The 26,040-nt window shown below is 33.8% G+C and overlaps 1 protein-coding gene across 1 annotated transcript in view; it reads right to left on the bottom strand.

Moving 5' to 3' along the window:
- LOC148956897 (chordin-like protein 2) overlaps positions 1-26,040 on the bottom strand; it is a 349,225-nt gene that overhangs the window by 264,461 nt on the left and 58,724 nt on the right. Inside the window, exon 2 of the mRNA XM_089096722.1 lies at positions 18,376-18,447. Within this exon, the coding sequence (XP_088952848.1) occupies positions 18,376-18,418 (43 nt within the window). The 5' untranslated portion in view covers positions 18,419-18,447. The remainder of the gene's footprint in view (positions 1-18,375; positions 18,448-26,040) is intronic.

The raw sequence follows: 26,040 nt of genomic DNA, 5'->3' as shown, positions 1-26,040 counted from the left end.
TGCAAATATCCCTGATGAGGCTAATCTGCCACTATTCATTTCGTGCAACAGAATTGTCATGGAATATCCATGTCCTCTATTCGCTGGTGCACCAAAAAGCCGCATCGCTCCACTCCAACGGACTCAAAATCGAGCAGTTCGTGCAGCAGCCTCTGGCAACTCGATAGCTAAAACCCCACAGTTGATCCAGGAACCCTTAGACGAAGCGTCGATGTTGGTTTTCTACAAGTACAGGTATAATCATCCACAAGGAGGAGTTATCGAAACGTAAGATTGAATCAAGCAGTGAAAAGGATTTTAAAAATTGATCCAGGAAAAGTATGTCTAAGTTTCCTTAAAATACCGAGACTCCTGCATATCTTCATTCTAATAAAATCAATGTGACGTTTGAAAGATAGGTTTTCATCAACAAAAATTCCCAAGAAACGAACATATCGGTTTTCAGATCTATGAATTATTCCATTTGGCTGGTGAATTTCTGATAACTGGGGATAAACCTAAGAAACACGCGAAAAAATAAAAAACTGGACTTTTAAACAAAAAACTGGAAAATTTAGGGTAAGATAATTAGCATCAAGCCACAAAATCGCCCTCTCAAACTAATTTTCTAAATTCAATCGAAGCTCGGATTCGCAGTTTCCCAAAGTGCCAAGTGTGCTGTCATCAGCAAAACAAGCAAGGACATCAGAAGAAGGTGAACTATAGTTGCCACTATGGGCAAGGGAAGGCTTAGGATGACAAAGTCTACAGCAATTAATAAGTTTCTGCTTTTTTACAACATAATAAAGATCATTTACATAAATCAAAAATAGCAGAGGCCCTAAATTGATCCCTGGGGGACACCAAAATTCACTTGCGAGGGTGACCGGAAAAGTGGATCAACAGAAATTAACCTATCCTTCAAATAAGACTGGAAAAAAAAATAATACATTTCCCCTTATGCCAAAATGAGACATCTTTGATAGAAGAATTTCATGGGTTAGAGAATCGAAAGCCTTACAAATATCCAGGAATACAGCAGCCGGAATCAATCCCGAATTTAACGCAGAATGAATAAAATTCAAAAGGATCATACAGGCAAGTTAGTAGAAGGCTATCTTTTACTCCGACGCCCACCACGTGGTTTATGGTTTTCTCAGTGAGAATGAAAAAACAAAAATTTTCTCACTTGAAAAAACATGAATTTTCTCACTTTTATGGTTGTTTTCTTGGATGGTTATTTGTGTTGGTCAATTTATTTGATGTTTTTCATGGATGTCAACAGCAATTCATGTCTGTTTTATGGTTTATGTCAGTGAGAATGAAAAAACAGGAACTTTCTCACATTTATGGATGTCAACAGCAATTTAAGTTCTTGTTTTATGGTTCGTTGTCAGTGAGAATGGAAAAACAGGAACTTTCTCATTTTGATGGATGTTAACAGCAATTCATGTCTGTCTTATGGTTTTTGTCAATGAGAATGTACATGCTCGACGCGAATGTTATGAGATTGTTTGGCTAACCTAACCTGAGAAAATTGATTTACATAATCGGTGGGGGAATTACTGGTTCACGAAAGGGGAATTAAGAAACAATCATGACTTCTTTGATCTTTAGGGTAACCTAACCTGAGAACTTGATTTATATAATCGGCTGGGGAATTATTGATTCACTAAGGGGGAATTAAGCATCAAACATGGCTTCTTTGATCTTTAGGCTAACCTAACCTGAGAAATTGATTTACATAATCGGCGGGGAATATATTGATTCACGAAGGGGGAATTAAGAAACATTATGGCTTTCTTTAATCTTAGGTCTGAGGGATAAACGTTCTTTAGGTCAGAGAGAAAAATTAGTATTCTATTTTTAAATAGGGCTTCATTGATCTTTACTGTCAGGAGTTAGAAATGACATCACTTGTTATCTTGGAATTATGCGGGAGTCTAAAGAGAGAGAAATTCTATTTTTAAATACGGCTTCACTGAGCTTTAAGTCGGAGAGATAAATTGATATTCTAACGAAACCTTAATAGTGTAGCTAGGAACATTTATGAGATGAAGAGATTAACGTAGGAAAGGGTTTCCTAGAAATTTGAAATGTGAAAGCACAGAGATGCCAAAAACAAATGGAACACGCTGAGATTACTTTTAGGGGATTATTTGGGTGAAACGGTTTTAGACAGTTTAGGGAATTATTTCGGCGAAACAGTTAGAGAAATTTTAAAAGATGATTTTAGAAAGGGTTTTAGATGAGGTTTTGAGTGTGGTCGTTATAGTAAACAAGTTCTATTTGAACAGTGTCGTGAGGTCCTCTACCCCAACCCCAAAGGGCCCCGATCGCCCTACCCCGATCCAAAGGGCTCCGATCCCCATACCCCAATCCCCAAGGAACCCCCCCGTCCCCACAGGTTCCCCGGGCTCCCCCCCCGCCCCCCCGACCCCCAACGGCCCTCCCCCGGCCCCGTCTTTCAGTGATGTATGTTGTCTGAAACAGATTATTTGGGGTGGAGGGGTTTGTATTTTTGTCTTTTCTGAGTTGGATTTCTTAGTCTTTCATAGGTATGTGTTGTCTGAAACCTATGATTTGGGATGGGTGGTTTGCTATTTTGACTTTTCTGAGCTGGATTTCTTAGCCTTTCATAGGTGTGTGTTGTCAGAAAATTATGATTTGGGATGTGTAGTTTGCTATTTGGACTTTTCAGACCTAGGATTCTTAGTCTGTCTTAGGTGTTTGTTGTCTGAAACTTCTAGTTTGGGATGAGCAGTTTGCTATTTTAGACTTTTATGAGCTAGGCTTTCCTAGTATATCGTAGGTGAATGTTGTCAGAAAATTATGATTTGGGATATGTAAATTACTATTTCGGGCTTTTCTGAGCAAGATTTCTTAGTCCCTCATAGGTGTTTGTTGTCTGAAACCTATAGTTTGGGATGAGCAGTTTGCTATTTTTGACTTTTCTGAGCTAGGTTTCTTAGCCTTTCATAGGTGTTTGTTGTCAGAAACTTATGGTTTGGGATATGTAAATTACTATTTTTGACGTTTCTGAGCTAGATTTCTTAGCATTTCATAGATGTTTGTTGTCTGAAACCTATAGGTTGGGATGAGTAGTTTGCTTTTGGAATTTTCAGAGCTTGATTTATTAGCCTTTCATGGGTGTGTTTTGACTGAAACTTATTATTTGGGATATGTAAATTACTATTTCGGGCTTTTCTAAGCTAGATTTCTTAGTCTTTCGTTTGTATGTGTTGTCTGAAACCTATGATTTGGGATTTGTAGTTTTGCTTTTCGGACTTTTCAGAGCTAGGATTCTTAGTCCCTCATAGGTGTTTGTTGTCTGAAACCTATAGTTTGGGATGAGTAGTTTGCTATTTCAGGCTTTTCTGGGCTAAGGTTTCTTAGTATTTCATAGGTGTGTGTTGTCTGAAACTTATGACTAGAGGTGTCTAATTTGCTATTTCAGGCCTTTCTGAGCTAAGGTTTCATAGTATTTCGTAGGTGAATGTTGTCTGAAACTTATGATTTGGGATATGTAAATTACTATTTCGGGCTTTTCTAAGTTAGATTTCTTAGTCTTTTGTTGGTGTGTGTTGACTGAAACCTATATAATTTCGGAGACCACACTGCCTTTCCATGACGATAAATAAAAGTTCAAATAGGGATAAATTCCTTTTTAATAGACAGTGATGATGATAACAGTGATAGAAATTCACAAAAATACCAGATATTTCGGTATCTGGAAATATCTGGTATTTTTGTGAATTTCTATCACTGTTATCATCATCACTGTCTATTAAAAAGGGTTCTTATCCCTATTTGAACTTTTATTTATCGACTGAAACCTATGATTTGGGATATAAGGTTCTTAGTCTTTCGTTGGTGTGTGTTGTCTGAAACCTATGATTTGGGATTTGTACTTTGCTTTTTGGACTTTTCAGAGCTAGGATTCATAGTCCATCAAAGGTGTTTTTTGTCTGAAACCTATAGTTTGTGATGAGTAGTTTGCTATTTCAGGCTTTTCTGAGCTAAGGTTTCCTAGTATTTCATAGGTCTGCGTTGTCCGAAACTTATGATTTGAGGTGTGTAATTTGCTTTTTTAGGCTTTTCTGAGCTAAGTTTTCATAGTATTTCTTAGGTGATTGTTGTCTGAAACCAATGATTTGGGATATGTGAATTACTATTTCGGGCTTTTCTAAGCTAGATTTCATTGTCTTTTGTTGATGTTTGATGTCTGAAACCAATGATTTGGGATGGGTGGGTTGCTATTTTTGACTTTTCTGAGCTGGATTTCTTAGCCTTTCATAGATATGTGTTGTCTGAAACCTATGATTTGGGATGGTTAATTTGCTATTTTTGACTTTTCTGAGCTAGGTTTCTTAGCCTTTCATAGGTGTGTGCTGTCAGAAAATTATGATTTGGGATTTGTAGTTTGCTTTTTAGACTTTTCAGAGCTAGGATTCTTAGTCCCTCATAGGTGTTTTTTGTCTGAAACATCTAGTTTGTGATGAATAGTTTGATATTTCAGGCTTTTCTGAGCTAAGGTTTCTTAGTATTTCATAGGTGTGTGTTGTCTGAAACTTATGATTTGAGGTATGCAATTTGCTATTTCCGACTTTTCATAACCAGATTTCTTAGTCTTTCGTAGGTATGTGGTGTCTGAAACCTATGATTTGGGATGTGTGGGTTGCTATTTTTTGACTTTTCTGAGCTGGATTTCTTAGCCTTTCGTAGGTGTGTGTTGACTGAAACCTATGATTTGGGAATGAGTGGTTTGCTATTTTTGACTTTTCTGAGCTAGATTTCTTAGCCTTTCATAGGTGTGTGTTGTCAGAAAATTATGAATTGGGCGGTGTAGTTTGATTTTCTGACTTTTCATAGATAGGATTATTAGTAACTCAAATGTGTTTGTTGTCTGAAACTTCTAGTTTGGGATGAGTAGTTGGATATTTCAGGCTTTTCTGAGCTAAGGTTTCTTAGTATTTCGTAGGTGAAGCTTCCACGTCAGTTTTAAGTTCACCGAGACATAAAAAATTTGAAGTTCAGTTCTAATTTTTCCATAGAAGATAGGAAAAGTTATACTATGATTGTGATTATTTTCTATGAAGATAGAAAGTTTCACTTTAATTCTAAATTTTCTTAAATACAGTTCCGACTTTTCTCAAAGAGATGAAAAAATTTAAAGTTCAATTTAAAATTTTCTCAACGAAGTCAAGGAAAGTTCAAGTTCTCTTCTGAATTTTATCAATGAAAAAGAAATTAGTCATTGATCATTTCTATTTTTCCAAATAATATAAAAATTTTCCACTTTAGTTCAGATCTGTCTCGAAGAGATGAAAAATTTAAAACACTGTTCCAAATTTTTCATAGAAGATAGAAAAGTTCAAGTTCTCTTCTGAATTTTATCAAAGAACGCAATTCAATTCTAATTTCTCCAGAGAAAACAAAAATCTTCCACTTCAGTTCTTTATTTCACAAAGGCATAAAGAAATTTAAAGTTCAATTCTAAATTTTTCGGTGGAAGATAGAAAAAGTAATACCATACTTGTGAATATTTTCACGGAAGATAAAAAGTTCTAGTAAAATTTTAAATTTTCTCAACTAATTGAAGAAAAGTTCAAGTTCCTTACTGAATTTTACCAAAGAACACAATTCAAATCTAATTTATCCAGAGAAAATAAAAATCTTCCACTTAAGTTCTTTATTTCACAAAAACATAAAGAAATTTAAAGTTCAATTCTAAATTTTTCGGTGGAAGATAGAAAAAGTAATACCATACTTGTGAATATTTTCACGGAAGATATAAAAAGTTCTAGTTCCATTTAAAATTTTCTCAACGAAGTGAAGAAAAGTACAAGTTCTCTACTAAATTTTACCAAAGAACATAATTCAATTCTAATTTCTCCGAAGAAAATAAAAATCGTCCACTTAAGTTCTTTATTTCACAAAGACATAAAGAAATTTAGAGTTCAATTCTAAATTTTTCGATGGAAGATAGAAAAAGCAATACCATACTTGTGAATATTTTCCCGGAAGATAAAAAGATCTAGTTCAATTTAAAATTTTCTCAACGAAGTGAAGAAGAATTCAAGTTCTCTTCTGAATTTTACCAAAGAACAAACTTCAATTCTAATTTCACCAGAGAAAATAAAAATCTTCCACTTAAAATTTCTTCCACTTAAACATTTCTACATGTTTAAGTTAGGTTAGGTTAGGTTAACTTATCATGAGCACTCATGATAAGTTAACCTAACCTAACCTAACTTAAACATGTAGAAATGTTTCTATTTATTTATTAATATTTATTTATACCTAACCTAACCTATTGTTTTGAAGGTTAGATGAACGAGTTTAAACGATTGTCTTTAATAATAGAACGAGTCACTCATTTTCTAATTTAAAAATTTGAGGGGTAAATCCATAAGACAAAGGAGCTAAAATTTAATTTAAAATTAGAATAGAACTTTAAATTTTTCATCTCTTTGAGAAAAAACCAGAACTGAAGTGGAACCTTTTTTATTTTCTTGGAAAAATTAGAAGAGAACTTTGAATTTTTTATGTCTTTGATAAATTAAGAACTGAAGTGGAAGCTTTTTTCATTTTCAGTGGTAAAATTCAGAATTGAGCTAACTTTTTTATTTTCTTTAAGAAAATTCAGAAGAGAACTTGAACATTTTGCACTTCTTTGAGAAAACTCAGAATTAAAGTAATGTACCTTATCTTCATGTCGAATATTCAAAATCAATGTATAACTTTTTATATCTTCTATTAAAAATTTGGAACATAAATTTAAATTTTTCATCTCTTTGCAAAAAACCGGAACTGAATTTAAGAAAATTAGAATTAAAGTGATAATTTTTATCTTCACTGGAAAATAATCACAATCATAGTTTAACTTTTCCTATCTTCTACAGAAAAATTTAGAACTGAACTTGAAATTTTTTATGTCTTTGAGATATTATGAACTGAAATGGAATGTTTTTTCATTTTCAATGGTAAAATTCAGAATTAATCTAACTTTTTTCTCTTCTTTAAGAAAATTCAGAAGAGAACTTGAACATTTTGCACTTATTCGAGAAAGCTCTGAATTAAAGTGGAGTTCCTTATCTTAATGTTGAATATTCACAATCAATGTATAACTTTTTGTATCTTCTATGAAAAATTTGGAACAGAACTTTAAATTTTTCATCTCTTTGAGAAAAATCAGAACTGAATTTAAGAAAAATTATAAATAAAGTGAAACTTTTGATCTTCATGGAAAATTATCACAATCATAGTATTACTTTTTCTATCTTTCCTCTAAAAATTTAGAATAGAACTTTAAATTTCTTTATTTCATTGTGGAACTTAAAACTGAAGTGGAAGATTTTTATTTTATCTGGAGAAATTAGAATTGAAGTGTGTTCTTTGGTAAAGTTCAGAAGAGATCTTGAACTTTTCTTCACTTCGTTGAGAAAATTTTAAATTGAACTAGAACTTTATATCTTCCGTGAAAATATTCACAAGTATGGTATTACTTTTTATATCTTCCACCGAAAAATTTAGAATTGAACTTTAAATTTCTTTATGTCCTTGTGAAATAATGAACTGAAGTGGAAGAATTTTATTGTCTCTTGTGAAATTAGAATTTAATTGTTTTCTTTAGTAAAATTCAAAAGAGAACTTGAACTTTTCTTCACATCGTTGAGAAAATTGTAAATTGAACTAGAACTTTTTATCTTCCGGGAAAATATTCACAAGTATAGTATTACTTTTTCTATCTTCCACCGAAAAATTTAGAATTGAACTTTAAATTTCTTTATGTCTTTGTGAAATAAAGAACTTAAGTGGAAGATTTTTATTTTCTCTGGAGAAATTAGAATTGAATTGTGTTCTTTGGTAAAATTCCGAACAGAACTTGAACTTTTTTATCTTCTGTGAAAAATTTGGAACAGTATTTTAAATTTTTCATCTCTTCGAGAAAATAATCACAGGTATGGTATTACTTTTTCTATCTTCCACCGAAAAATTTAAAATTGAACTTTAAATTTATTTATGTCTTTGTGAAATATAGAACTGAAGTGGAAGATTTTTATTTTATCTGGTGAAATTATAATTGAATTGTGTTATCTGGTAAAATTCAGAAGAGAACTTGAATTTTTCTTCACTTTGTTGACAATATTTTAAATTGAACTAGAACTTTTTATCTTCCGGGAAAATATTCACATGTATGGTATTACTTTTTCTTGTTTCCAACGAAAAATTTAGAATTGAACTTTAAATTTCTTTCTATCTTTTGTGAAATAAAGAACTTAAGTGGAAGATTTTGATTTTCTCTGGTGAAATTAGAATTGAATTGTGTTCTTATGTAAAATTCAGAAGAGAACTTAAATTTTTCTTCACTTCGTTGAGAAAATTTTAAATTGAACTAGAACTTTTTATCGTCCGGGAAAATATTCACAAGTATGGTATTACTTTTTCTATCTTCCATCGAATAATTTAGAATTGAACTCTAAATTTCTTTATGTCTTTGTGAAATAAAGAACTGAAGTGTCGGATTTTTGTTTTCTCTGGAGAAATTAGAATTGAATTATGTTCTTTGGTAAAATTCCGAAGAGAACTTGAACTTTTCTATCTTCTGTGAAAAATTTGGAACAGTATTTTAAATTTTTCATCTCTTCGAGAAAATATTCACAAGTATGGTACTACTTTTTCTATCTTCCACCAAAAAATTTAGAATTGAACTTTAAATTTCTTTATGTCTTTGTGAAATAAAGAACTTAAGTGGAAGATTTTTATTTTCTCTGGTGAAATTAGAATTGAATTGTGTTCTTTGGTAAAACTCAGAAGAGAACTTGAATTTTTCTTCACTTCGTTGAGAAAATTTTGAATTGAACTAGAAATTTTTATCTTCCGGGAAAATATTCACAAGTATGGTATTACTTTCTCTATCTTCCATCGAAAAATTTAGAATTGAACTCTAAATTTCTTTATGTCGTTGTAAAATAAAGAACTTAAGTGGAAGATTTTTGTTTTCTCTGGAGAAATTAGAATTGAATTGTGTTCTTTGGTAAAATTCAGTAGGGAACTTGAACTTTTCTTCACTTCGTTGAGAAAATTTTAAATTGTACTACAACTTTTTATGTTCCGTGAAAATAATCACACGTATGGTATTACTTTTTCCGTCATCCTTCTAAAAATTTATAATTGAACTCTAAATTTCTCTCTGTCTTTTGTGAAATAAGTAACTGAAAGTGAAAATTTTTATTTTCTCTGTAGAAATTAAAATTGAGGCTTATTCTTTGACAAAATTTCGAATAAAACTTGAACTTTTCTTCACTTTGTTGAGAAAATTTAAAATTGAACTAGAACTTTTTATCTTATGGGAAAATATTCACAACTATGGTATTACTTTTTCTATCTTCCACTGAAAAGTTTAGAATTGAACTTTATATTTCTTTATGTCTTTGTGAAATAAAGAACTTAAGTGGAAGATTTTTATTTTCTCTGGATAAATTAGAATTGAATTGTGTTCTTTGGTATAAATTCAGTAGGGAACTTGAACTTTTCTTCGCTTCGTTGAGAAAATTTAAAATTGAACTAGTACTTTTTATCTTCCGTGAAAATATTCACAAGTGTGGTATTACTTTTTCTATCTTCCAACGAAAAATTTAGAATTGAACTCTAAATTTCTTTATGTCTTTGTGAAATAAAGAACTGAAGTGGAAGATTTTTGTTTTCTCTGGAGAAATTAGAATTGAATTGTGTTTTTTGGTAAAATTCTGAAGAGAACTTGAACTTTTTATCTTCTTTGAAAAATTTGGAACAGTATTTTAAATTTTTCATCTCTTCGAGACAGATCTGAACTAAAGTGGAAAATTTTTATATTATTTGGAAAAATAGAAATAATCAATGACTAATTTCTTTTTCATTGAGAAAATTCAGAAGAGAACTTGAACTTTCCTTGACTTCGTTGAGAGAATTTTAAATTGAACTTTAAATTTTTTCATCTCTTTGAGAAAAGTCGGAACTGAATTTTAGACAATTTAGAATTAAAGTGAAACTTTCTATCTTCATAGAAAATAATCACAATCATAGTATAACTTTTCCTATCTTCTATGAAAAAATTATAACTTGAATTTAAATTTTTTATGTCTTGGTGAACTTAAAACTGACGTGGAAGATTCACCTACGAAATACTTATAAATCTTAGCTCAGAAAAGCCTTAAATATCCAACTACTCATCCCAAACTAGAAGTTTAAGACAACAAACACATATGAGTGAATAATAATAATAGCTCTTAAAATTCCAAAAAGCAAACTAAACATCCCAAATCATAATTTTCTTAAAGCACACACCTATGAAATGATAAGAAATATATCTCATAAAAGTCAAAAATGGCAAACCACTCATTCCCAAATCATAGGTTTCAGTCAACACACACCTACGAAAGGCTAAGAAATCCAGCTCAGAAAAGTCAAAAAATAGCAACCCACACATCCCAAATCATAGGTTTCAGACACCACATACCTACGAAAGACTAAGAAATCTGGTTATGAAAAGTCGGAAATATCAAATTGCATACCTCAAATTATAAGTTTCAGACAACACACACCTATGAAATACTAAGAAACCTTAGCTCAGAAAAGCTTGAAATAGCAAACTATTCATCCCAAACTATAGGTTAAAGACAACAAACACCTATGAGGGACAAAGAATCCTAGCTCTGAAAAGTCCAAAAAGCAAACAACAAACCCCAACTCATAATTTTCTGACAGCAAGCACCTATTAAAGTCTAAGAAACCTAGCTCAGAAAATTAAAAAATACCAAATTAAAAATCGCAAATCATATGTTTCAGACAACACATACCTATAAAAGGCTAAGAAATACTGCTCAGAAAAGTCAAAAATAGCAACCCACCCATCCCAAATCATTGGTTTCAGACAACACACATCAACAAAAGACTATGAAATCTAGCTTAGAAAAGTCCGAAATTGGAATTTACATATCACAAATCATAATTTTCAGACAACATTCACCTACGAAATACTATGAAACCTTAGCTCAGAAAAGCCTGAAATTGCAAATTACACACCTCAAAACATAAGTTTCAGACAACAAACACCAATGAAATACAACTAAACCTTAGCTCAGTAAAGCCTTATAAAGCAAACTACACACCCCAAACTATGGGTTTCAGACAACAAACATCTATGATAGACTATGAATCCTGGCTCTGAAAAGTCCAAAAAGCAAACTATAAATCCCAAATCATAGGTTTCTGACAACACACACCAACGAAAGTCTAAGAACCTTATATCCCAAATCATAGGTTTCAGTCAACACAAACCAACAAAAGACTAAGAAATCTAACTCAGAAAAGCCCGAAATAGTAATTTACATATCCCAAATCATAAGTTTCAGACAACATTCACCTACGAAATACTATGAAACCTTAGCTCAGAAAGGCCGGAAATAGCAAATTAGACACCTCAAGTCATAAGTTTCAGACAACACACACCTATGAAATACTAAGAAACCTTAGCCCAGAAAAGCCTGAAATAGCAAACTACTCATCCCAAACTATAGGTTTCAGACAACAAACACCTATGAGGGACTAAGAATCCTAGCTCTGAAAAGTCCAAAAAGCAAAACTACAAATCCCAAATCATAGGTTTCAGACAACACACACCAACGAAAGACTAAGAAATCTAGCTTGGAAAAGCCCGAAATAGTAATTTACATATCCCAAATAATAAGTTTCAGTCAACACACACCCAAGAAAGGATAAGAAATCCAGCTCTGAACAGTCCAAAAGCAAACTACTCATCCAAAACTATAGGTTTCAGACAAAAAACATCTGTGATAGGCTAAGAAATCTATATCAGAAAAGTCAAAAATAGAACTTTACATATCCCAAATCATAAGTTTCTGACAACACACACCTATGTAAGGCTAAGAAACCTAGCTCAGAAAAGTCAAAAATAGCAAACAACTCATCCCAAACTATAGGTTTCAGACAACTAACACCTATGAGGGGCTAAGATATCTAGCTCAGAAAAGTCCGAAATAGTAATTTAAATATCCCAAATCATAATTTTATGACAACATTCACCTAAGATATACTATGAATGCATAGCTCATAGAATTCTTAAATAGAAAAATACTCATCCCAAACTAGAAGTTTCAGACAACAAACACCTATTAGAGACTAAGAATCCTAGCTCTGAAAAGTACAAATAGCAAACTACACATCCCAAATCATAATTTTCTGACAAAACACACCTATGAAAGGGTATGAAATCCAGCTCAGAATAGTTAAAATAGCAAACCACCCATTCTAAATCATTGGTTTCAGACGACACATACCTATGAAAAACTATGAACTCCAACTCAGAAAAGTCAAAAATCGCAGCCCCTCCACCCCAAATCAAAGGTTTCAGTCGACGTACATCAACGAAAGACGGGGCCCGGGGAGGGCCGTTCGGGGTCTGGGGGGCCGGGTGGGAGCCCGGGGAACCTTTGGGGACCGGGGGGTTCTTTCGGGATTGGGGTATGGGGATCGGAGCCCTTTGGATCGGGGTAGGGAGATCGGGGCCCTTTGGGGTTGGGGTAGAGGACCTCACGACACTGTTCAAATAGAACTTGTTTACTATAACGACCACACTCAAAACCTCTTCTAAAACCCTTTCTAAAATCATCTTTTAAAATGTCTCTAACTGTTTCGCTGAAATAATTCCCTAAAATGTCTAAAACCGTTTCACCCAAATAATCCCCTAAAAGTAATCTCAGCGTGTTCCTTTTGTTTTTGGCATCTCTGTGCTTTCACATTTCAAATTTCTAGGAAACCCTTTCCTACGTTAATCTCTTCATCTCATAAATGTTCCTAGCTACACTATTAAGGTTTCGTTAGAATATCAATTTATCTCTCCGACTTAAAGCTCAGTGAAGCCGTATTTAAAAATAGAATTTCTCTCTCTTTAGCCTCCCGCATAATTCCAAGATAACAAGTGATGTCATTTCTAACTCCTGACAGTAAAGATCAATGAAGCCCTATTTAAAAATAGAATATTAATTTTTCTCTCTGACCTAAAGAACGTTTATCCCTCAGACCTAAGAATAAAGAAAGCCATAATGTTTCTTAATTCCCCCTTCGTGAATCAATAATTGCCCCGCCGATTATGTAAATCAAGTTCTCAGGTTAGGTTAGCCTAAAGATCAAAGAAGCCATGATTGTTTCTTAATTCCCCTTTCGTGAACCAGTAATTCCCCCACCGATTATGTAAATCAATTTCTCAGGTTAGGTTAGCCAAACAATCTCATAACATTCGCGTCGAGCATGTACATTCTCACTGACAAAAACCATAAGACAGACATGAATTCCTTTTGACATCCGTCAAAGCCTGAAAGTTTCTGTTTTTTCATTCTCACTTACAATAAACCAAAAAATAGGAAAATAAATTGACATTTAAATATATAAATGAGAGAAAGTTCCTGTTTTTTCACTCTCACTGACAAAAACCATAAAACATACCTGAATTACTGTTGACAGCCTTAAAAAACATCATAGAAATTGACAAAAACAAATAACCATCCAAGAAAACAACCATAAAAGTGATAAAATTCATGTTTTTTTAAGTGAGAAAATTCCTGTTTTTTCATTCTCACTGAGAAAACCATAAACCACGTGGTGGGCGTGGGAGTATAAGATAGCCTTCTACTCAAGTTCAGTGGGGTTCTTCATTCGGAAACCAAATTGAGAATCATGAAGAAAATTTTTAGATTTTAAGAAAGTAAGAAGACGAGAAAGCATAGCCTTTTCAAATATTTTACTAAATACTGATAAAACTGAAATTGGTCGATAATTTGCCGGGTCATTTCTTGGTCACCTTCATACAAAACAATAATCCGAGCACATTTGAGAGCATCCGGAAAAACACCACATTCAAATGAAAGATTAACAAGTTTTGCTAGAGGCAATAATATTGAAGGAAGAATAGATTTAACTACATTAATAGGGATAGAATCTGGCCCAGATGAGGACGAGTTATTCAAGCTATTAAAAATTTTAGTAATTTCACTTACTGTTACTGGCTCTAGAAACATAGAATTAACACAAGATGGTCTACCAGCATGTCAATTTGTTTGCTAAAAAGTTTAGGGAGATTCAAACAAGGGGGAAAACCGAGTAAGGAATTACGTCACTTGTGCTCCAAATTAAGATTCAATTTTTTTTTTTCATAGTCCTTCTTTGTTCTTTTCCTATCTTTCCCTTCGACTATATGAGTATAATATTTGTTATAGAGTCAATTTCAGTTAAGTAACCCGTTTGGCCTCTGAATTACTCATGTAAGAAAAAATTGTGAATATTTAAGACTAATAACCCTCGGCGTGTCAGATTTAAACTAAGAATATGAATATTAGTAAAACTTGTTCATCATATCCCAAACTTATCAACAAGGAATTTGACTCCTGCTATGATAATGTTCAAATTCCATAACCAACAAGTCGCTTCAAAATCTAAAAAATAAAAAATGAGCTATTTGGGGTAGGAAAGGAGTAATATTTTACCTTATCTTGACAGCAATAGTCTAAAAATAGCCGTATCAGCAATAGTCGTATCTTGAATAGGGAAGATGACCAATAAGTAATAAGATGGTTACCTTTAGTTTCAGAAAGTGAAAAATAAAATGTCGAATGGATTGAAGAAAAAACTAGTTTATAATTATGATTGCTATAAAATTAGTTTTATAAATGCAATTACAACATTCTCATAAGGGCTACAAAATATTGATGTAGACTGCTAACAATTTGACAATTATTTTCCTGTATTGTACGGATTATGCTAAAGTTTAAGATTTTAAACTAAACAATGTTGCAAAAAATATCCTTTAAAAAAGTCCCCCCTCCGCTTCACATATAGAATAGGATCTTTTTAATGTTAAAGTAGTTTTCTTTACTTTCATTTGGGAAAATATATTTGAAACTTGGTTTACATGCATTTTTAATGTTATTCCAGCGCTTTCTTTTTTTTATGCCGGACCGCTGAAAAGCGTCCCACTACCAAGCAAAGCTTAATTTACGCAAAATTTCTTGCTTTGGGGGGGGGGGGGTGGAAGTCCCCAGAAGTGATCCCTGAAAAGGCCCAACAAACATTTTATTTTAACTTTTTCTTTCGATCCCCCTGGACAAGAGACCCTAATGTATAGAAACACTTAAAAAAAGGACTTTGGCGTAGCCAAAAATTTGCAAAAAATATCTTCGTTTTTTAATCTGTTAACTGTCAATTCAGAAGACGTGAACGAACATCCATTCTATCAACCACCAAAGACGTTACTGGATTGTTTTTTAGTCAAATTGAGATATTAAAATTTTTACTAATATATCAAATAATGATAATGAGTGGACAAATAGTATTAGCTTTCTTTTTTTTTTAATAATAAGAGTGTTTTTTCACCGCCGCAAATCAGAGCTTGTAGAGCATTTCGATTGGACAAAATAAAAATAATGAAGATAAATCACAAATTAGAAAGTCCTTTTCCAGTGATTCTTTAACTTGGAACTGACTTGAAAAAGCAAACTGGCTTGAACTTTATAAAGCATTGGAGAGGGGTGCTAGGGATTTTTGTGCAATTATTTTCTATTATAATAGTCTATATTATTCCTATCTTTTTTATTATACTATGCAACTCATGCACCCCTTTTTATCTTGTGGAGGAAATTCATAAGGGTTGTAAGTTCAGGAACCCCCTCCCCTCCCCAGTACATGGGCTCTCGCCCTTAATTAGCTTAAAATTCATGGTTGCAGCGACATCTGAAACCTAATAAAGACTAACCAAGGTAAACAGTGTCCGAAAGTTTCAAAACTCGATGTGAAAAAACTGTCAAGTGAAAAAAATCCCGAGTTGAAGGTGATTCAAGAATTACGTCGGTTAATCTGAACAGTGGGAAATTATTGGGAAAACAAATTTATGGGTATTCCTTAAAAGAACCGGAAAGAACAAGAATAACAAGCCCGTTCTGAAGAACAAGCAATTTTTGCATGGAAAGCACTGATTTGTCACTTTCTTCCAGTTTTAATCGCATTTATTTTTGCTAAATTAAGGTTGAAATGCAAAGAAATACAACTTCTACGCTAGCCAGTTAATTTTTCGTGATTTGAAACCCTTCATAAAAGTTGCTGAGCAACCCCCTCCCCCATCTTTAAAAACAGCTCAATGATAGGCGCATTAAACTCCACAGTATAAAGATGCGGCAATAAAGTCCGTGTTCATTTGTAAATGGTAAGCTGATAATTACTTGGATGCTGCAGTAACTATCAAGATTGTTCACAAATCATCAGCAGCTTTATGCGCCAACAGAGATCGCATCAAACATCGTTCTGTCTTCTACGGTCTTAGACCCCAATGTAGCTCCGAAGAGGGTCAAACAGTCGGGAACGCAAATTTTAAAATATTAACAATAAATTTGTCATTACCTTAAACCTTGCACTAGATATTGAGCCTACCCCACCCCTTGAAAATCGAGGAAAGAAAGTTTTGTTTCACTGTAACCTATTAGCGTCAATTTGAAATTAGATACCACAAATGGTTGACAAATTTGAACTCGAGGAGGCAGAGTTTTCAAACAGATGGCTAAACTGGTGTTTTTGTTGAATTTAGATGCAGTATCAAACTGTTCGTAGATAATGAATCCGCATGGAAAAATAAATATTCACCTACAGCTAGCATTATACAATCACATAAAATAGAATTTTCATCTGCTTGGGTTAGTAGGGTAATACAAGATCCAAGAGACATCTTTAATGTCTCAATTAAAAGCAAAGCTGTCTTAGTAAATCCATCGAAATGTAATTTATCTATTTTCATTAAGATAATTGAATTTTTTATGCACTATGCCTCTATTTAAACACCCCAACACCCCAAGGGCTCTTCATTTATATGATAAAGTGGCGAAAAGTTGGTGGAAAAATTCAACAAATACAATAAGTAAACCCTATGTAACAAACAAATTTGTTTACTTTTTACATTTGATCACCTACTTCATACAAATTGTTTTTGCAAGTTTTTTTTGCGTATACCCCAAAAAATTAAAACGAGCAAATTTTTTTTAAGCTAAGCCTTCTTAACTCAAGTAAAGAGCAAAGTTGAAACCTAAAACGAAAAAAAATTATTACTTCCTGGATTAGCCGAGATTTGTCTGCAATAGTAATAGCTGAAATAAACTGACTGGCGATACTTTCCAAATAAGTAAAATCCTAAAAACTAGCGCTCTACTGAGAACTGAGTTTGGTTTACGTCTCATAAAGAATTGTAAATATGAACTACAAGTTACCAATATCACGGCCGGTGAATGATTATTAGAACCTTATAAATCAGTCTTCTATTCTGTGCAGGCTACTTATTGAATTTTCGGCTCCAAAGGCACCTTCTTAGTTTCGGGACGGGGGTCAGTTATGTGTATTTAGTAAAGCACCAATTCTCCGAATTCTACAGATACTGAAAAATATCACGAGTAAGTTCCTTTGAGCCAATTTGTGCTTATGTTCCTTGCGTAATCTAACATTACGTAATTGACTACTTAAACCCAAAGAACCCAGAGTGTGGAAAAATTGAAAATACTTTTGATGACAGTGATTTGTGGCGCCCAGAAAACTGGCTCGAAAAGGGGGTTCTGACTCTGATCGGTTTGAAAATTGCGGGACATGTAGACAAAGCCAGGTACGTAGTTCCAGAAAAAAACTAACGAAACAAATTTGGCTTCATTGATTTGTGACACAGAACACTGGGTCATATTTTTTTTCCCCATTAGCTTGCAGGGTATTTGAAGATGAAAAGATAATTTTTAATGAAAACGTGTGTAAGTATAAATTTCTATTCAAAGCCAAGGAAATTTTGGCCGGGATTACTTCCCTACCATAGAAAATCAAAAGTTATGTATACCACACCCCTGTCCGTCCAGCACCAAAAAAAAAAAAAACATTTTTATTGCATAACAGATTATTACAATTTTACTTAAAATTTTAATTCCAAGTCAAAATTTTATTTCTTAAGAATGAAAGCTGAAAAACTAGCCTACTTTTTTTCGTTTTAAGTCTGAATTACTGAATAGATTTATTTTTGTTCATCAAAAGCTCGCATTGGTAGGTGGGAAAATGATGAAAAACGCAATTTTTGAAACAATTTTAAAAAGGTAATTCATAGAAACATCAATGATTGTTAGCTTAAAACTAGGTTGAAATAATTCTGAATCGGCTAAGCCGCTTGCCTAAAAAAAATCTACTGTGTCACTTATAGTCTTTAAATTCAAAAATTCTATGGTTCAAGGAAATATGCAGGCTACTATTAAAAAGAAAAATAGATCGGCATAAATCTGAAAAGAAGATAAAATCATATTAAAAGACTGCGCAAATTTTTAAACTTACCTAAAGTACACAAGAATACGAAGACCAAGCTTGCCGCAAACATATCGGGTGACAAGAGTTGAACGACTGGTCCTGTAAATAAAATAAGCTCTCAATGGAGACAAAAGGCAGTCAACTAACCCGAATAAAATGCCAGAGAAAGCTGTCATTGGGGAACACATAATTCATCTGTACTAAAAAAAAAATTAGCTGAATAAGGCAAAATACTCTTTCCAAGGAAGTAGTCAAACAAAAAGAAAACCATTGAGGAAAAATATGCATGTTAAAAAAATTCCAAAAAACAAAAAGAGGAAGAAAAAGAGGGAGGGAGAGAGACGTGCAGGAATTCAATAATATAATTTAGTTAAAATGGAGTGGAGCCAACAAAAATAAAGACTGGAACAAAAATCTGAGTCCAGGGAATCCAAAAACTCGTAATAGAGAATCAGAGTCACCAAACAGTGATGACTAAAAAATATCAACCCTGTCCTTCCCCCTCTGACCGTACCTGAGGAAAGGTTTGAAATCTTTATTTGAATCAGCTGATTCATTTGAGACCGGGCTTGGTCAGGGTTGCCACCGCTAGTCATTTATTACTATTTCTATTTATTAGCTAATTATTGAAAGCAAAATGGATTTTTTTTTTTTTTTTTTTTTAATGAAAACCTTACGGAAAGTCAAAAAGACCAAAAACTGTTCTCTTTATTATGTCAACTCGGCCCAAATAGTACCCGAAACTCTAAAATAAAGAGAATATTGATAGCAATTAGAACGTCAAAAGAATTAGCTTTTTATGCTGATTCCAGACATTTAAAATCAATCAACTTTAGTATAGCTCATCTAAAGCTACCAACCTGAGACGATTTACCTGATTTTCAAAAAAGGCGGAACACCCCAAAAAAGTCAAGGAATTATAATGAAAATCATACCATTAGAGTTAGCATATGAGAGAGCCCAGGTTAAGAGGTTTCAAGCTCCTATCTACAAAAATCTGGAATTTTGTATTTTTCCATTTTGCTCATTCAAATAGAAATTAAAAGTTCTGGTGCCCTTTTTGAGTGAACCAAAAAATTAGAGGGCAAATAGCCTTATCTCATGCCCCTTTTTCTCCAGAAGATATCCGATCGAAGTTTTGAGATAAGCTTTTGATCAGGATAATTAAAAGGTCCCACAACTATGCATCTCGGGATAAGGTGATCCCCACAGCCCCTTCGAGAGTTGTAAGCTATGCAATTTGTCCATTTACATACAGTATTTGTTACTGTGATATATAAGGAGATTTCTTTTGGGGAGGGGGGATTTTCAGCGTGAAGAGGGGTTCTGTGGGAAAAAAGTTTCCAGAAGAATCTTCCATGAGATATAGGTCTACTGCATGGGGGTGAAGGAATTCATATACCCAACTTTTTTTATTTGTTTCGCTTTCTCCTTGGCTGTCCAATTTTACATGTGGAGATAAAGTTCCTGGGAAATTTTCAGCGAGGAGGGAATTGTCTAGGAGAATTTTTCTACAGGGAGATTTTCTAAGAGAGGAATTTTCAGCGGGGAAATCTTCCGACACGATACAAAATACGATCAGAAATTAAACGAAAAAAAATTTTTTTTTTCAAATGAGAGTAGGGAAAATTTTTTCAGGGGGAATTAGAACTTTTAGCGGAGAGGAAATTGGCCAGAGGATTTTACAGGGGGAATTTTTCACGGCAAAATTTTCCGTGGGAGGAATTTTCAAGGGAAATCTTCCACAAAATGGGCGGGTAGATTTCCCGGCATGATTCAAACAGCAATCTGACATAAAATTTAAATAAACACGTTTTTTTCAATCGAAAGTAAGGACAAACGTTGAAAATTAAAGCGCACAGAAATTGTTCTGTCTATGAGGGAAGCCCCTCATTTATACGAAATAGTCTCTGTTTGTCTTAAGTTTTAATGTTGCTCCTTATTTCAGTCGAAAAAAAACTTCTTTTTAAAAAATTCATTTTGCGACGTGAAAAACCTTATTTAGGACATTCACCTTCTAAAATTTTTAGGAAAGCCGATTGGCAGGGGAATGTAAGATGGGGGGATTACCATTTTTAGAATTCGAAGATATAATTTATCTTCAGCATTATCAAGCATAAATTTTTTTGTATTTCTAACATTTTTATGAATTAGCTCCACTGACAAATGTAGTTTTTATTGAGAGACGTGCACAATAGTGTCAATTCACGAAATTTTGTTGGAGGATGGCAAAATATATTTTTCAAATTTAGGGGGGGAGTAAATCTCCATTTTTTCATTTGCCCCCCCCCCCAAAAAAAACAAACAGAAAAATCAAATCCTAGCTGGTGCCTGATTAATTTTACTAGCTCAACTAGGTGCCAATTCGAGAACACTCAGGGGGGGGGATAGTGTAATGATTTGTTTTCCTATTGTAACTATCAAGATAAGAAAAAATGAATTTTTCATAATCCAGGGTGATTTGCGCTTAGTTAAAAAGAATAAAGGTATTTTTGAAAATATTACAGGGGAACTGTATCCCTCCACTCAGTGGTGCCTCTGTGTTGAGCATGCTAAAAATAATTAACCATATTGATAAAAGCCTAAAAAGCTAGTGAAATTCAATGATTTCGAAAGACAAAATCCTGTTGTCCGTTGAAAAAGCTAAATTACAGTCTTAGTGATTTATTTTGCTCATTTCGTGATTTTTCAAAGAATCTAGTGTTTTTTTTTCTGATTTAGTAATTTTTCAATCTGGTAATTTTTTTTTAAATAGTGGTAACCCTTGCTGCTGTAGTAATTTATTACTAGTAGTGGTGCTTTCAAGTAGTTAAACTTCGTAAATTGTTACTATCTAGTACAGCTACAACTGTTACTACTACGACGACTACTAACAACTCACTCCAGCGAAGCCATTTCAGCTGTACACGTTCCTTCTCACCTCAATCTGTTCAAGGCTTCAAACTATATCTCTTCCCGTGAAGTTCTAAGCTAATGAAGAAGATTTTCAACAGTCAAGTAAGACCAGTATTTAGCATTGGTATGAAATTACAAGGGATTTCAAATGGGGAAAAAGTTAGAGAATATTCAGTTAGTCTTTTTTAGATAGCATACAGATTAGTTAGCTTAGATAGGAATTGGGAGAAAATAGTATCTCCACAAGAAAAAAGGTTATTAAAGTCAGCATACCAGGAGTGCTTGAGTGACAGGAGAAGAGGTTCTTGGGCTAGTTAAATAAAATGAATTTTAGAAATATATAGGGATGCTAGGCAGTGAAATATCAGGAAATGATTAGGGCTAGAAACAGGGATGGTATTCAAACAGGTAAGGATTATTTTAGAGAACCTAGAAATCTAGAAATGGTATTGTGAAATAACAGCATCCCCTTATCTCCCCCTCTCTCTATCTCTCTCTCTCTCTCTCTCTCTCTCTCTCTCTCTCTCTCTCTCTCTCTCTCTCTCGCTCTCTCTCTCTCTCTCTCTCTCTCTCTCTCTCCCACCCTCCCCCCCCCCCTCTCTCTCTCTCTCTCTCTCTCTCTCTCTCTCTCAGCGGTGTCTTGAATCATCTTGTATCAAAACGAGTTTTTCAATGCCCGTTTGACTGTAGCATCTAGCATCTCTTATACGACTTCTTTAGAGAGGCCCATATAATGCGAAAGTACCGATTTAAGATACAAACTAATAAATGGGAAATTATGGTAGTAGTTTGTTTCAGTGTTTAAATTATCCATTGTGCATAATATAATATAATATAATCACTAGTATCCGTTAGTGCCGGGTAGCAGAACAAGCTGAGCTTCGGTATTAGAAATAATAAAATATTTTTGAATAGATTTTCCGTAGACTGATCTTCCTTTTCTTCTATAAGTCTTTCAACAAAGAAAATAGCTTCGAAACTACAAAAATGGCACCAACTTTTAAACGTTCATAGTGTTTGCCATCGCAAATAATAACTAAAGAAACAGTTTTTCTAATGGAAATAAAAAGCAAAGTCGAAACCTGACGCGAACGAATTTTTGCTTCGCGGTTTTGTGCTGCAACATTTAGGCTATCTCCAAAAATTGTTAAAATAGACTGCCTTTGGATACAAGGCCAAATCCAGGGGGTTTGAACCCCCCGCTCCCTGAAATGTTTTTCCGACTAGTAAAAACAAAGAAAAAATTATTATAAGCAGATGTTTGATGCTTCTTTTTAATTTTTGTACCCCCCCCCCAAAATATGGATACGAACCTGTCTAGATATTTCCTTGTTTCTGTAGAATTCTAAACAAAACAAAAAACTAGCATATTACTGAAAACAGAAAACGAACTTCACTGAAGTAACCCGCAGAAAATAAAATACTAATTTATAACTCTCAATAGTCCGTCACTAGCCGTGAAATCAATAAATGTTAGTACGAAATTTTAATTATCAAGAAAGCTTAAGCAAGCTCTGTTTTCAGTACAGGGCTAGTTTGTAAAACCTCTGCTAACAGGCCTACTGTGAAATACCACATGTCAGTTTGTTTGAACCAGTATTGCAGATATAAACTGCGAAGCAACGATTTTTGTCCTGCTTAAGTTTCAACTTCGCTATTCGTGTCAACCAGGAATGTTTTTTTTCTTAGGTTTTTAAAATGTGCACAATAAATCTTACGAAAATTTCTTGGTCTAACTTACAGGAAGGACCTAAAAAAGTAAGCATGAGCTTTTGTGGGCATTAAAATAGGTTTTACTTTGCAACTCTCTTAAATGCTTCCTTAAAAAATAGCAATTTTGCCACATAAAGAGTACAATGGGTGAATCATCTTTAGTATCTTTAGGGAGTTCCAGGCAAAATAAAAACTCTAATTATTTTTGAAAATTGGGTACTTGTGTATTAAACGTACTCTTTTATATAACGCAGAAAAACCAGTCACGGAAAACCCGCTAAAGACGGATTAATTCAAGAGACCGCTATAGAGTCATGCAATGCCAAGCATGGTTTTCATTGCGATAGCGATATTTAAACTGTTGTTTTTTGGGGTTTAGGGGGGGAGGTACCTAGGTTAGGTTAAGTTAGGTCAGATATTTAATATATGGTATGCTTCCCCCCCATCCCCCCTAATATGCAAATATATAGCCGAAGTTTATTTCTAAACTAATATATATTCATACTATTTTATTTTATTTCATTAACATTAACCAAATTTGACTTCTTTAGCAGTATATAAAAGAGTACATTTAATACTTAAGTACCTGAAAATTGTCCTATATGAAATATATAGGGATTTTAGGGAACTTAGGGAAACTAAAAAAACTTTAGATATGCAGTAAATTTAATTTACGGAAATTTTTGCGTTATTATTATAAAAAATAAAAAAAATTGCTTCCCAAGTGCTGCAAAGAATTTGAACTTCTTATAAGTATACTTTTGCTATGTTATATCTTGGACTTTAATATTTTAGGAGAACATATCCTTAAAATAGTAGTATTATTAGGAATACAAGGTTAAATTAAGAAATTCTCCAAATTCAAGGGGCAGTGGCATCCTCCTGCCCTAAATGACAAAGATGTGTATGATGTGAAAACCAGTGACTGTGCTCTGTGATGAGATGAGAAAGCGTTTTTTCAACTCCAGGTATTCATCGGTAAGAAACTTTGATAGGCTTCATCCACGCTATACTATGGGAGTAGAGTAAAAACAGCCAAACCTGGCACCGCTTCTGGCTCAGTTTCCGAATTTACTGATTGACAGTGATCTGGAAGATATCTTCCAAGAGTGGAAGTGATTATTCTTTTTCTCTGTGCTTGGTACTTCAATGACTCAGATCCAGCCGGCAGGAGGATATTATATTATTAACTGGTCAAAGCGTTTTCCTCTGCTCGGGCGTTTCACTTTAAGCCTACTTGTTCTTCCACACACTTCCGCTGCTGCTGAGCGAACTTTCTCAGCTGTCAATCTGAACAAAACCAGCATTAATAATCGTCTCGGTTTCATCACCTTAAACGGACTTCTCAGAGCAAAACGGATCGTCTCAAGGAACTGGAAACCACCTTTGAAAATGGTTCTGCATCCAATGTAGAATAGATGCGGAAGGGGATATGAAAAAGTTGGTCTATAAGAAGAAACAGCAGAAAAAATGACCATCTAGCACAAGTGTTTCTTTTTTTTCTAATGTTACAGTTTTATTGCCTTTGTACGGTCCAACATATGATTTCTTGTGCAATGTAGTCGAAATACTTCTGTTAAATTAATTTAGTTCTGATTAGTAAAATCGACCAAGAACTTGTGTAGGATGACCAGTGAATTATGTGGTCAACGCGTAACTCGCCGGTGGGTAGCATAGTCCGTGGACCCATGGAAATCTATGGTGTTAGTCACTTTAATGGCGTGATTGCTGATATATTTTGTTTGTAGCTTCTGGTGCTCATTACTCATCCTATAGGTGGATTATAAGTCGTTGACATTACGTTATTGGGCTTCTTACTTTATCCATTATTCGGCTTAATACCCAAAATTTCGAAAGAAAGAATTAACCCCGACAATCAGATTCGAGAACACTTTCAGAAAATTTTACTGAAACCCTCTTCTAAAATACTTTTAGTGGTTTGGGTATGCTATTTTGTTAATCTGAGAAAGTCTATAGAAACATTCTTCATATTTCAAGCTATGAGGTTGCTACTGCCTTGGGTTTATTGTTCCTGCTCGTACCCTAGAACCTTTTCTCAGTTTTCAGCGAAATCAATTAAACATAACTACCGGCTAGCGTCGCAAAGTGACGCGAGCGGCGAATTTTTAACGAATTTTAAATTAATTTCTATTCGTTTTATATTGACATAGTCTTTTCAGGGGAAAAAAATAATACTTTAAATCTTTTCGTTTTTTAAGACTTTATAGTTTAGCCTGCTATTTGTATGCTCGAAAAAAAATTTCAGCAATTTTTAACAACATACACCCATTTAAAAATCTGGACACAAATGGTACTGTTTAATTTAGTTTCATACCTCCTCTAGTTGACATGAAATGGAAAACTTGATACCATTCGTAAAAAAATCTGTTTACTTTCTTTGATAGCTTGGATACCCTTACGCTATTTTGATTTGGTTAAATTTTAAGAGCAGAAATGGGAGGGTTGGTGTAGGAGGGTGGGAGTGGAAGGGGGATTAGTTGCCCTCAAATCACTTTCGACTATTAAAAAGGGCATCAGCCCTTTCTATTTTCAATTGAATCAGCCCTTTTCGAAGTTCCCACGACAACTCCTTCGATACGAAGTGCCCTGGTCTAAAGAATAACAACAACAAATAATACATTATACCCACTTCGATCTTTGCTATAAAAATATCAAGCCTTCCAATCACTTTCTACTATTAAAAAGGGCACTAGGCCTTTCGATTTCCAATCGAATGAGCCCTTTTGGGAACGAAAACGCTTTCTATAAACACCTTATATGCCCACAGGGCATAAATTACAACCCTTACCCTAAGGTCTGTTAGGGTGGTTGTCATTCTCCAAGACCAAATTTCCAGAACTTTCAACTACGTTAAACAACATTGCTATCTCAAAATTTTGATTGGATGTGTTTGGGGAAATGGTGAGGGCGAGAGGGGTGTTGCTCACCTTCCAATCACTTTTGACTATTAAAAGGGGCAGAAGCACCTCCAATTTCCAATTGAATGACCCCTTTTCGAAGTTTCTATGACAACCTCTTCGATACGAAGTGCCCTGCTCTAAAGGAAAAAATTAATAAATAATA

The sequence above is a fragment of the Artemia sp. Qi Xiang Cuo genome, chromosome 1, assembly GCF_049724085.1.
Source record: "Artemia sp. Qi Xiang Cuo chromosome 1, ASM4972408v1, whole genome shotgun sequence".
In the NCBI taxonomy this organism is placed as follows: Eukaryota; Metazoa; Arthropoda; class Branchiopoda; order Anostraca; family Artemiidae; genus Artemia; species Artemia sp. Qi Xiang Cuo.
The sequence above is the reverse complement of the archived record's forward strand: the minus strand, read 5'-3'. Positions and strand labels throughout refer to the sequence as shown.